The sequence below is a fragment of the Phalacrocorax carbo genome, chromosome 1 (assembly GCF_963921805.1).
Source record: "Phalacrocorax carbo chromosome 1, bPhaCar2.1, whole genome shotgun sequence".
Taxonomy (NCBI): Eukaryota; Metazoa; Chordata; class Aves; order Suliformes; family Phalacrocoracidae; genus Phalacrocorax; species Phalacrocorax carbo.
The window spans coordinates 175,109,786-175,123,009 of NC_087513.1; the positions used below are offsets into that span (position 1 = coordinate 175,109,786).

The 13,224-nt window shown below is 35.6% G+C and overlaps 1 protein-coding gene across 1 annotated transcript in view; it reads left to right on the forward strand.

Moving 5' to 3' along the window:
• The window catches only part of KLHL1 (kelch like family member 1), a 254,532-nt gene that overhangs the window by 177,551 nt on the left and 63,757 nt on the right, over nt 1–13,224 (forward strand). Inside the window, exon 6 of the mRNA XM_064440768.1 lies at nt 6,382–6,568. Coding sequence (XP_064296838.1) covers nt 6,382–6,568 — 187 coding nt within the window. The remainder of the gene's footprint in view (nt 1–6,381; nt 6,569–13,224) is intronic.

A 13,224-nucleotide genomic window follows, 5' to 3' on the forward strand; every position in this document is an offset into this window, starting at 1 on the left:
AAGAGGAAAAAATTCACAAAAAAGGTATATTAAAAATCTTAATGTTATGAAATATAAATTAACCTAGTATTATGAAACCACTGTTTATTAGCACACTTTAATATTCTTATTTAGTAACATTAATTGCATAATAACCAACACCAGAAGATGCACACAAGCATATACATACAAATCCTTCTCATATCTAACCTACCAAATGCCTGCTTTTAATTTCATGATAATCTGAATTTTCTGAGGCCTTTCTTTGATATCATAGGTGCCAAGATTATAAGGATACACTTTTTGGAAAGCTCTTAAAAATAATAGCTTAAATACCTTTCTAAGAATTGTATTTTCCTCTGCACACTGGGGAGGGTAAATATGTTTGAAAATAAATTAGACTTTAACCATAGATTCAGTTGTCTTGTGGACTGTTGTGGTTTAACCCCAATGGGCAACTAAGCACCATGCAGCCGCTCTCGCTCCATCCCCACCAGGGTGGGGGAGAGAATCAGAAGAGTAAAAGTGAGAAAACTCATGGGTTGAGATAAAAACAGTTTAATACATAAAGCAAAAGCCACTTCCACAAGCAAAGCAAAACAAGGAATTCATTCACTCCTTCCCATGGGCAGGCAGGTGTTCGGCCATCTCCAGGAAAGCAGGGCTCCATCACGCGTAACAGTTGCTTGAGAGGACAAACACCATCGCTCTGAACATCCCCCTCTTCCGTCTTCTTCCCCCAGCTTTATGACATCATATGGTATGGAATATCCCTTTGGTCAGTTGGGGTCAGCTGTCCTGGCTGTGCCTCCTCCCAGCTTCTTGTGCACCCGGCAGAGCACGGGGAGCTGAAAAAGTCCTTGAATAGTGTAAGTGCTACTTAGCAACAACTGAAACATCTCCACATTATCAACAATATTTTTAGTATACATCCAAAACGTAGCCCCATACTAGCTACTATGAAGAAAATTAACTCTATCCCAGCTGAAACCACGGCATCGATCAACTTAGATTAAGGATTACAGTAAAAATTCCAGTGATTATTCTGCTATTCTTGTACTGACCCTAGCTCAATAATATTATGTGTAAAAACATATAGAAATACTGTATTTTGTGTAATACTGTTACAATCAATGTGAAAAAACTCACCAGCTATGAGGTAATAGAATAGAATCATTATATTTAAATTCATAATGTTAGATGTGAAGATAGTGTGTGTTAGATCATTATACAGTTCAACAAATATGTCAGTGTTATACCTTTTAGTGCACTTCCAGATAAATTTTTAGGGGGCTGCCATTTTGATTGAAAATAGACTTTGGGAGCTGGCCATTTTCCTGTTTAAAAAAAAAAAAAAAAGAAAAGAAAAAAAAAAAGAAAAAGAAAAAAAAGAAGTCAATATCAAAGTTTAAGAATGTTTTCAAGTATAATTTATTGCACATGCAATTTACTTGTGAACATTTATATCAATCCATTAACCTCAACCACGTATAGTGACCCCTTTTAAAAATACTGCCATCAAGAAACACAAATGTCTGCTGTTTTTGCACGTATCTGTTTCTGTTATGCCTGTGCCTAATACTACTTTAATAAGACTCTTGACAACCCAGCATCTTGAGCCTTCATCCACTTACATTACAGATGTAAGTATACACTGGTTTAAGCTGACCATAAACATGCCTGTTTAGGGAACCTGTTTTTCCAAAAGAGGCTTTTTCTTGTTAAAATTATCTGAAATCTAGAAACAGGCAAGTGGTTCTGAGGAATAAACTTTCAATATAAGACAATTATATATATGATATTGGCTTCCTCTTACTCAATTTCTGTGGTCATAGGTATATGGCCTTGGAATATATAGATCAGTAGAAAACGATTAGTTTAAAAGATACATATATGCTAGGGAGAAGCCAGAATGGGAGTTCATGACAAATTTAAAAGAGCAGCAGGTTTAATTTCAAATCTTTTGTGTAACATTTCTCTGAGACTGAATTGTTTTTAGCCAATCTCAACATTTTTCTTGTTTTCCAGTCAGTTATTTATTATTCTGCTCCTGCTGTTTCAAAGATGTTGTGGTAGTTTCTTAATACAATAATAATGCACATTTATAAAAATGAATATGATAGTTACTGTTGTGTTATTAGAAAATAATATCAAATATAGTTTTGGAAAACAAATATATGGAGGGATTTCTATGCCTCATTTTCCATGTAATATGAGAAAAGTGCATGTCCCACCAGACATGGAAATCTGGTATGAGAGTTTTCAAAAACCTAATCTGCCTTAATGAAGGGAAGCATGTGAACCATTCATTACTGATTGGGAGGAAAAACTTCAGACCTCATCCCTTCACTTGTTGTTGCATGAATCCAGATTTGACACACTGACAGAGATTTATTCAGAGATCCTTAAAGATATCTGGAGTCCCCAAAATATATCGATACATTTTTCAGCCCCTGTGTACCTTATCTGTCTTTTCCTTTCATACATTTATTTTTACTTTCATGACTGTGCGATTATTTGTGGTTGATGTATAATCTCTTTGCAAACATTTAGATAAAGCTGTTAACCTGGACCAAGTTGAGTAATCTTTTCTGAAAATATTATCATCAAGGCACGTAGCCACCTTTGCTTTCACATTTCATTCTTTTAAGTTCCATGTGTCTTAAGTGGTAAAACATCACCATTGTGTTTGGTTCGTTGGTTTTGTGACCAAAACAAATATTTTATGTTTGGTTTAGCCTCCTTAACTGTACATTTGCAATATAGTATATATTCATTAGAGCATTTACTTTCACATCCTGATAAGGAGAGTACATGAATATTAGAATTACTACATTTAAGATACTGTATTTTTCTATTTATGCATTCCTTGTGCAAACTTATAAATCCCATGGTTTCCTTTGTGTTACCTGTTCCGTCAGCAAGCTTGCTATTTGCTATGAACCGAGGAACTTTGTGTGTATTGCTAGCTTTCCTATGCTAAATTATAAGACTTTCAGTCTTATTCCTTCTCCTTGAACTCAGCTCAATTTCTTTGTGGTGAGACTTGAGACAAAAGAGACTTTTGTGCTCTTTGTACCTTTCTGTATCTCCTTCTACTTTCTCTTCCCTTCTTCCATATTTTTTATTCCCCACCCGTTTTTTTCTTTCATGGTATCAACATACTTGTATTTTATGATACCAGATATCCAGGAAGATGGGCAGAGCCAAACATGATGTGTACTGTCATCTGAAATGTGCCAGAGGTTTTCAGTGCACAACAGACAGCTTAAAACTTTTGATTTTACTAACTAGAGGCTAATGTTATAATAATGTAAACTGGATTTCACTCATTTTTGCCTAGAACTTCACTGAACATCAGTGTGACTTAAACTATCCACAAGTTTTCTCACTTATGACTAGCCCATGGAGAACACCTCATATCCTTGCTAGTTCAAGCAGTTAACTTTAATTAAATAAATAAATTTTTAAAAAGAATTTTAAAAGATCTTTTAATTTCTTTAGCTAAGTATGTGGAATTTGTGTTTGAATAGAAAAAAATGAAATACACAGTCTTCCACTACAATGCATAGTCTCCTCAACTTAGAGGGTTTACCCTGTAATTTAGTAATAGAATCAAACTTTCCAGTTATACCAAGTTCTCCATAGTCTACAAGTACCTGAGTTAGAGACTAATGGCAAATTAAATCCTCATTCACTCTAAAAAGTCCATGATTATTAATAGCACAAATCTTATTATTGCTATAGTAATCTTTCTGCATTGCCACATAGCTTTTGTGCATATATTAAAGATGATACTTTAATTGTCAATACACAAGATGTGAGTAGCATTTAACCCACTCAAAATTCCTAATAACTGCACTTCTACAATTTAACGTACATTAATATAATGCACCTGAAGAACAAACAATAATAATAAAGAAATAAGCAAATAAAATAAAAAGCCAACCTTAAACTTCAAATTTAAAATCATAGGGTTTGGGTTGGCCAGTTCCATTCAGAAGTGAAATTTTGGGTCTATGAAATATGAATTTCTGGAAGAGCCGGCTTGAAGCTCTTTAGAAGTCAAAAGGACAAAATCTAAAGTTACCAGTTATTAGGAAAGAAAAAGATAGCAAAACAGAGCACATCATTATGCCACCATAGAAGTTCATGTTTTGCCAGTATCTTGAATACTGTGTGCAGTTCTGCTGCTTTCACAGGAAGAATCTAACAGAACTGAAAGATTCAGAAAAAGCCAACAAGGGAGATAAAAGGTATTAATCTTTCATATCAGCAGAGGTTAACTAAGCTAAGGTTCCTCAGTCTAGAAGACAGTCAGCTGATGGAGAATATGACTGAAGTCTAGCACATTATAAGGAACTTGGTATGTTGGACCCAATCCTTCATTTTCTCTTTCAATAGAAGAATTAGGGGGTACTGAATGAAAGAAATGAATGAAACAAATTGAGTGAAAGCAAATGATGCAACAGGAGCCACGTTCAAAACAGAGGGAGGTAAACCTTCATATACAGCTAGTGATTGGCCAAATTTGTGAAAACATATTGTAGATGCAATAAATTTACATGAGTTCAAAGGAAGATTGAACCAGTTCATGGAAGATAAGGTCCCTGAGAATTACAACATGCATGGAAAGCACACCCACCTCAGAATGTCCCTAATCTGAAAGTTGGGCATTGAGGGAATATTAGGAGGAATTACTATATATTTGAAAACATTCTATGGCTTGCTCCCTAAACATTGATTTATGGCCACAGTTGGAGACATATTTTGTCAGGCTAGATGAGCTGCTTTATTCACTTCTTGTAATGTGCAGGTCTATTGTTAGGACATTAGCCATGTAAAATAGGAGTTCAGGATCACCAGTTGAGATACTGCAGTGTGTAATGTCATTCTTTCTTTGACCTGAATAGATTTATTTCATGACTGACAGTTAAAATCAGGAGCAGCAGCCTGCTGTCTACATGTACAAGCTATTAATATTTTAGGTGTCACAGAACATGTGTTATCTGCAAAGGGCTGACAGATTAACAAAGGGCATTCATAAATTCTTTGGCAGATGTTGAAATCCAGATGAAATAGCTGAGTCCTTAAAAGTGATCTAGAAAAGTAGCTTGCATATGTCTGCATATATGTGTCTGTGAGGGAGATATCTCCTCATAGATTCTGGGAACTAAATTCTCTTGCTTCCTGGCCTTCAGCCACTTCTCTGAAAATTATTGGGTCTCCCAGATAAATGTTCTATGAGATCTAGAAACCTGCCAGACTGTACAGATATGCTGCCATATGCAGTTAAAGCCTGCTCTAATTTGATAATCAACAGAATATAGGGATCAGCATCTAGAGATAATACGCCATTGCCTAAACAAAAATATTGAGAGTTTGATCAATTTCTGATTCCTTAGGGTATCTGAGATATCTACATGGGTCTGGTAGATATGGCACAAAATCTGCATAAGCATTGCACTCTTCTGGCCTGACATCAGCAAGATCACAGAATCACAGAATCATTCAGGTGGGAGTAGACCTCAGGAGATCTCTAGTCCAAACTGTCAAATCTGGGTCAACTATGAGGTTAGACCAGGTTGCTTAATCCAATTGGATCTTGAAAATTTATAGGGCAATTTACAGCATCTCAAAAGTCAGTAGATACATACATAGAAGCAAGTGAATCGAACGCTTAACATTTACAACTTGTAGTCTTCTTCCTTGGAAACATAATAGAATATTCTTTCAGGTGTATGCACTAAACATCTGTTTTGGTCACTACTGATTATAGTTCTTATGCCAATTGTAAAGATAATTACATTATCTGGATTATTAATCCTTAATTTTGCCAATAATACAGCAAAACAATAGATTCAAAACTTGCACAAGCAAGTTCTTTTGCTTTTCTTTTTGTTTTGCTTTGGTTGTTGTTGGGTTTGTTGTTGGTAGGTTTTTTGTTTTGGTTTGGTTTTTAAAATAAGAAATGTTCCTCGAAAGTATTACTTAAATACTCTAGAATGTTGTAATGTTATATGACTGCACATTCAAAATGCTTACAAAGAGAGGCCTGCTGGATCCTTTCAGTGTTATGTCAGAAACAATTAAAAATAAATCAGGCTGTAGCCTACAAGAGAATGCTTAATTTTCTTCAATGTCTTCAGTAAAAGAGTAGTAGCACTGTAGTCTTAAGTGATGGTTAAACAGTGGTCTAAAAGTTGCCTATAGGCTTTTAAAAATCAACAAGATATTTATTTTCCTGTGTCTCTTCCAAATCAAAAAATAGGCCTGCAAACCCCTGTATTCTACAATGAAGTGATATATTTTTGACATCCATTTTGTGATCTTCTGTCATTGCCTGGTATTGCTTTTCTAGGAATTTCTAGCATTTTTGATTCATGATCATGTCATTCACAGATATTGGCTGACCTAGAAAACCATGCGCTTTTTAAGGATGACCTAGAATGCCAGAAGCTTATTCTGGAAGCCATGAAATACCATCTTTTACCAGAGAGAAGAACTCTCATGCAAAGTCCAAGAACTAAGCCTAGAAAATCTACAGTTGGGACACTTTATGCTGTTGGAGGAATGGATAACAACAAAGGTATTAGAGGATACTTGTTACTTTATAGAATTTACATTTTCCATTTTCTTTATTAGAAAACAGTGAAATAACTTACTATTCCAAGACTGGGATGGGGGTGTCTAAGTCAGTGAATAAATACTGCCAAGACTATAGGAGCAATGAAAATATACTGATGTTTGAGGAAAAATATAATACTGTTAGAGAAAAGAAACTGACGTTTCAGTTCCTTCTTGGATCAAAATGATTATGATTTCCAAAAAGAATTTTAACAAAAAATCTAGAGTGAGATTAATTTACCTTAGTTTCACCTTTCTAGAAATTATGATTCATTTGTAAGTCAGTCAAACATGTATGCGCCTTTTCTAATCAATGAAAAAAGGCAGTTTAATATGCAGTGCATTCCATCCTTAAGTATTTGTCTGAAATATGATGGATGATTCATGTTCTTCTGATGCAGAAATTTATTGATCGTGTAGAGAAGAAGCCTAGACAACTACTTTAAACTAGATTACTACTTTGTCAACAGCTAAAGGAAGGTGAAATTATCCCCATCTTACTGTGAAAAAAAGTGGGAAGCAGGGGAAATTTTGTTGAAGTATTTTTTTTATTATTCATCAGAAATATGAATTATGCTGATGTGTTTTTATTTCTGCTAAGAAGTCTAATCCACTGATTTCTTGAATGGAATGAAATAAAATATTTTAACTAAAAGCTAGCTGTATTATAAGACTATATACTTGGAAAGGCTTTTATTATTTTTTTTCTAGACATTCACGAACAATTCCACAGTATTTTACATTTTCATGACCATATTTAGATTGAAAAATATGCCTTCAGAAACATTAGTTCTAATATAAAATAAACTGCACTTTAAAAAGTATTATATAAATTTAGATCTTCAGTATTTCACAATTTTGTTTCTAGGTGTAGTTATTGCAGTTCTTATACTAAATAGCTGTGACAATTTCATCTGCAAAAGGACATTCTATGTTTCTCCCATAAAGTTACATCAATGTGAAACAAGTATGACATCTGCATTTCTGTGCAAAAGAAATGCTGAGAGAATAGAAAAATGTTGATACAGAAGAAAAAAAGTTGATCACGAAAGATGTGATAAATAAACTCCAGCAGCCAGTGACTGGAATTCTGCCTGACATGTGGAAAGTTAATGCAGCTTAGCACTAACTGGATAGAATTAAAAGGAACAAAGTTAGACCATTTTATAACTTTAATTTCCTAAATGTACAAAAACTCATTTGAATCTGTTTCCACACATCTTTTTTTATTTATTAATTTAATTTGAAAGACCCATATCAGAAACAGATACTCTCTATATATTTACATTAATAGTATAATATGTATTAATAGATTAGAGGTATGTACTTCTGACAGTGTTCCATCACCTTACCCATTCATACCATTCATACTTCTGTAATTTGGTTTAGGAGGATTTAAAATAATAGTATACAAAAGCTGTCTAGGTGCACATATAAAGGAGAATGCTAGACTGAAATAAATGAGTAAATGCAAGAAGTGAGCATACACCAATTTGTAAGAATGGTAGAACACTGCCTTCTTGCAGCTGTCTTAGAAACCCGAATGCAGGACAAAAACCATGTGATATAATATGATGTATACAGTCTATGTTAGATAGTGCCATGGAAGATTATGGTGAGGAAAATATACTTGTACAGCAAGAGGAGAGTGATATAAATAATTGAGCAGTGTTATACTGATGGCAGAATACTGATTGATCTCTCGGGAGGTGTTCTAAGGTGACTCACTACTTAGCAGCTAGAATAATAAGGCACAAAGAGAATCTGCAGAAAAAGAAAGCTAAATAAAACAAAAGTGTCAGGGTAACCATGATCCAAAACCACTGGTACATATTACTTTTTGAATAGTCCTAGATTAGATCATCGAAGCACTGGATTAGTTCATTATTTACTGGATCACAGTCTTTAAGTAAATAGAAAGGAAAAAGAAATGAAAAATTACATGAGCAAGAATGAGACATAAAAATGTGACAAGTCATTAGCAAAGATAGGGAAAAGCTCATTTATTGAAACACTGACATTAAATGTGTGTTTTTCATTAATCTTGTGATTAGATATTACCCAAAAATTGCTCTGATGGTAAATAGGTGAGGTGCATCATTAGTCTACATCAAGTAATATTAAAAGTATTTTCATTCTTATTTAGATATTTTTAGAAAGATCTTTGACATCACCACAGATATATTAAAACCTGAATCTTTCAAAATGTGAAATTGTGAGGTTTCCAGTCATTGTTCCTTAAACCTCCATGTTGCATATTTTGCATTTGCTTTAATCGTTTTCAATCATTTGTAATAATCCTTCTTTCTTTAGAAATATGTTTTGTCAAATGTGGTTTATTACTTACTTTACTTACATATCATTCTGTCACAGGAATGTCATCTAACATAGCTACATGAAGTTACTCTTTTGTCCTGGTGAACTTCAAAGATGTCCTTGTTTTTCTGGGCTATTTTTAGTTTCTAGCAAGACATTTCTCACAGTATACTTCACTTAAACCTTATTTATTTTCATTTTATATTTTTCATTCTCATCTAGGAATACTTTTTAAATACTGAAATAAATATTGGACAACCTATTGTAAATAGTGTAAATAAAGGCAGAAATAGGGAAAGATCATGCTTTTCCTCTTATGTAATTCTTCTTGCTTTTTAAGATATGTGTCTGAGATATCTATAACTTGAAATTCTATATATCTACCTATGTCCTTCATCTTCAGTTTAGTAGGAATTTAGGTTTTAGTAGGAAAAATAAAAGTTAAATCCATCATGATTGTTTTGTGGCATTTTGCAAGTTGCAGAAATTACTACAAACCACTTTGCCTTCACGTACGTAAAACATTTGACAGCATTCGTTATCTATTCATTTGATATATGTAACTATCTTGAGAAAACATCTTCATCTTCCATTTTCATTCAAAATAGACAATGTACAGTAACTGAGTTTGATTTTCAGAGGGTGAGTACTTGTAGTCCTTGTATAACAGACAAACAGCAAAACCTACTTAAGAAGATACAGTATCTTCTTTAAAACTGGGGAAAAAATGTCCAATGTGTTTATTACAGAACGTTTCTCCCCGGTGTGCCTTTTGAAATATTTTATATAAATATGAATGCTTTGTAAGTATACATAGATGTATGCATATATAGACTCATATATGTAAGTTATATGAATTATTGAGGTGTTCTTTTAAAAGTTTGAGGCTCTAGCATGGTAAAATACCCTACCCTATTTGTCACATTTAAACTGTTCCTTAATCCAGCATGCAAATGAATTCATGGCTAGGGCTTACTGCATTTAATGAGATATTTTTTGTTAAGCTTTTTTTTTTTTTTATAAGAACTTGGTACGTTTTCTTATACCTATTCAGATATTAGAATACAAGTACAATGCTTACAAACTGTTAAGTAAAATTAGGAACAGCCACTGACTCCAGCCGCCCCAGCCCAGAATCCTGCTGCCTGACTGCTGGAGCCCAGCACAGTGCTTCTGGGGACTCAGGGTCTCTGCTCAGACTGGGGGATGCATCTGCCATTTTCCCATCAGCAGGTTCAACCAGTAGCGAAGTTAAGTGTGTGTCCCAGAGGCAGGCACGCACACACACACACACACATAGGACACAGACATGGCTGGTCACACAGGCAGCCACAGGCAAGGCGCTGCCTCCAGCAGCACCCACACTGAGGGCTCACACCAGACACAGGCACACACAGCCACGTCCCCTCCTCCTCCTCTTGGGCTGGCAGAGGCAGAAGGTCACCAGTGCAGCGCACACACCACACTCTCCAGGTTCACAGGCACACACACATTCCCAGATCCATGAGTACCAACGCGGCCCCTTTGCCCTCCTCACTCACACTGCTCCCCACCAGTGGCTGGTTTTAGCTGGTTTTTGGGATGCAGCCCCAGTAGCTGGAAGTTGAAGACCCCACTGGCTGCAGTAGCTGAGACCATAGGCCGGGGGCACTCACACCCCCAGTCTGACTCCAAGAGATGCCCCTGTGAAGCAGGAACATAAACATGCTGTTATTACTCATTAAATAAGTAGAGTTCACAAAGGATGAACTGAGAAGTCAGAAATGGACTGTCCTTTTTGCAGTCCTACTCTTTTTATTGATAACTTCATATATCTGTCCTCACCAGTCCTCTGTATGAGTTTCTTCTGTCTTTAGTGCTAATTTGTTTTCACCTGTATGTTTTCCAGGAGGACATTTGTTATGTTAAGTTAAAAAATCATGTAGTCATAGCCTTAAAATACTCAGGAGGATGATAAGGCAAAATAAAGTATGCCTTTGACATTCTAAGCATCTGTCTGCCTACCACTTTTATTCAGCTATCTAAAACTGTCCTCTGAAGTCTTGCCTGCTCTATTTAAGTAATAGTTCTGTGTCAGCCACATAATTCCAGTGTTTTCAAATACTGTGAGTGATTTTACTGAGGCAGATGATCTTAATATTATGTTTACTCAGTTCTATGTAATATATTTTAGTATTCCTTCTTATACTTTCTGGAGTCCACTTTTTCAAAAAATTGAACATATTTAGGTCTTTTTTAAACATAAAAATATGTGTTGCTATAATCCAGTGTTTCCCCAGTCATTCTCTAGCTAGCAATGGGAAACAATTACAGCATAATTTACCTCAATTGTAAAATGCACTAATAAACAAGTAATATTCCATTAGCTTAGGCCAAAGTTGCGTACCAATGGTCATCTCTATTTTTCTTTTTCTACCATATTTGGAAGATTCAACAGGAGAAGAATAATGGAATATACAAGTAGGAACAACAACAACAAAGTATCTCTCACCAGAGTCCAGAGTCATCAACCTAACATAGTAATGAGGTGTCATCGTGGTGGGTTTTTCTGAGAAAATTAGAATAGCAATGTAAGAGGCAAGCAGGCTATGCAGAATGAACAACTGAATTTTTCATTGTCTGTACTGCATCAAAACTTGCTTTTCATTTTAGAATGCTTGAATGGAACGGGCAGAAGTTAGCTGTTTGAAAACAAAAATATCCACTACTTTTTAAAATAGAAAACAAGGCAACAGATTTTAGGAGCCTTAGTTCATCTATGGTAGAAATTCATATTTTCAGTCATTCCAATATATCCGAAGAATTCATAATTGGACATATGTTAGGTAAACTGCAAAGGGAGTATGATTTTTAGTTTGATTCTCACAATAATAAACTGAAACTGAAATGAACTGTTTCAATTCCCAAGAAATAAACGTATGTTATATTTAGGTGGCAACACAACATTCTGGAGAGAGGAATCATAATTAATTAAATAACCTTAAGTAACCTCATGAAGTTCAAGAAGAACAAATACAAAAAGTCCTGCATCTGGGGAGGAACAACCTCAAGCACCAGTACATGCTGGGGGCCATCCAGCTGGAAAGCAGCTTGGCAGAAAAGGACCTGGGGCTTTGCTGGACACTAAATTGACCAGGAGCCGGCAGTGTGCCCTTGCCACAACAGAGGCTAACGGAGTCGTAGGCTGCTGCATTAGGCAATGTATTGCCAGCAGGTCAAGGGAGGTGATCCTTCCCCTCAGCTCAGCACTGGTGAGGCAACACCTAGAGCACTGTCTCCAGTTCTGGGCTTCCCAGTACAAGAGAGAGAAGGAGCTGCTAGAGACTCCAATGAAGGGCCGCAAAGATTATGAAGGGAATGGCACATCTCACCTATGCAGAAAGGCTGAGAGAGGTGGGACTGGCTAATGACTGATTAGATAATTAAATATATCAATGACACTAAAATTCTATTCTCATCCAATTCTTATAAGTATTAACATTATTATTTGCTTCTTTTCACTCCCTTGAATTTCAGTGTGTTCCAGAACATTCAGCCTCATAGGCTAATTTGCAGTTACAGTACTTTGATTTACATGTGCATTTCTGAATAGAAAAAAAATACAGATTGTAACACCATCTGGTAGTTTTTCAGTACTTATTTTGCATCATTTAATTTCTGGCATGTTTTTGGTGTAGTTAACTTCTGAAATTGCTGATTCAGTTACGGTTGAAATAAAGAAAAGAACCTGAAGCAATCTGTTCTGAAGCCTGCCTGGCAAGATATAAGGCAAGAGCCAAAGTTATCACAGAGAAGATAAATTTCATTATCCCATGAGCTCTTCATCTTGCCAGTCCGCTACCCTGATATTCACACCTGTTGCTCCATCCTATGGGGTCAAGCAGACCGTGCAAGAGGCTGCTGCCTTTGCGGGAAGATTTAGGAGTTTATTCTCCCAAGAACACCCCGTCCCCCCCTGCTGCTTACTGACTTTATTTTCTGACATTTCTGGTGCAGATATTTTATCACGGATTAAAATACACAGAAAAAAAGGAAACTGTATATATGATGTAGAGAAAACACATGCATGGCAGTTTGGTAATTTAGAGAACCTGTATACTCTCAGAAACGCTAACTTTTTCCACACACTAACCAGTTTTGTTCTCTGATAACCCAGGTTTCATTAACAGTTTTTATTACTGGGATTGGCTTTGGAGTAAACCAAAAAGTTTCTTCCAGCATAAATCCTGGATGTTGTTCTAGCGTCAGTTCACTGCTGGAACCACCCTCAATAGCCAGTGTGGATAAGACTTCAAAAATGTT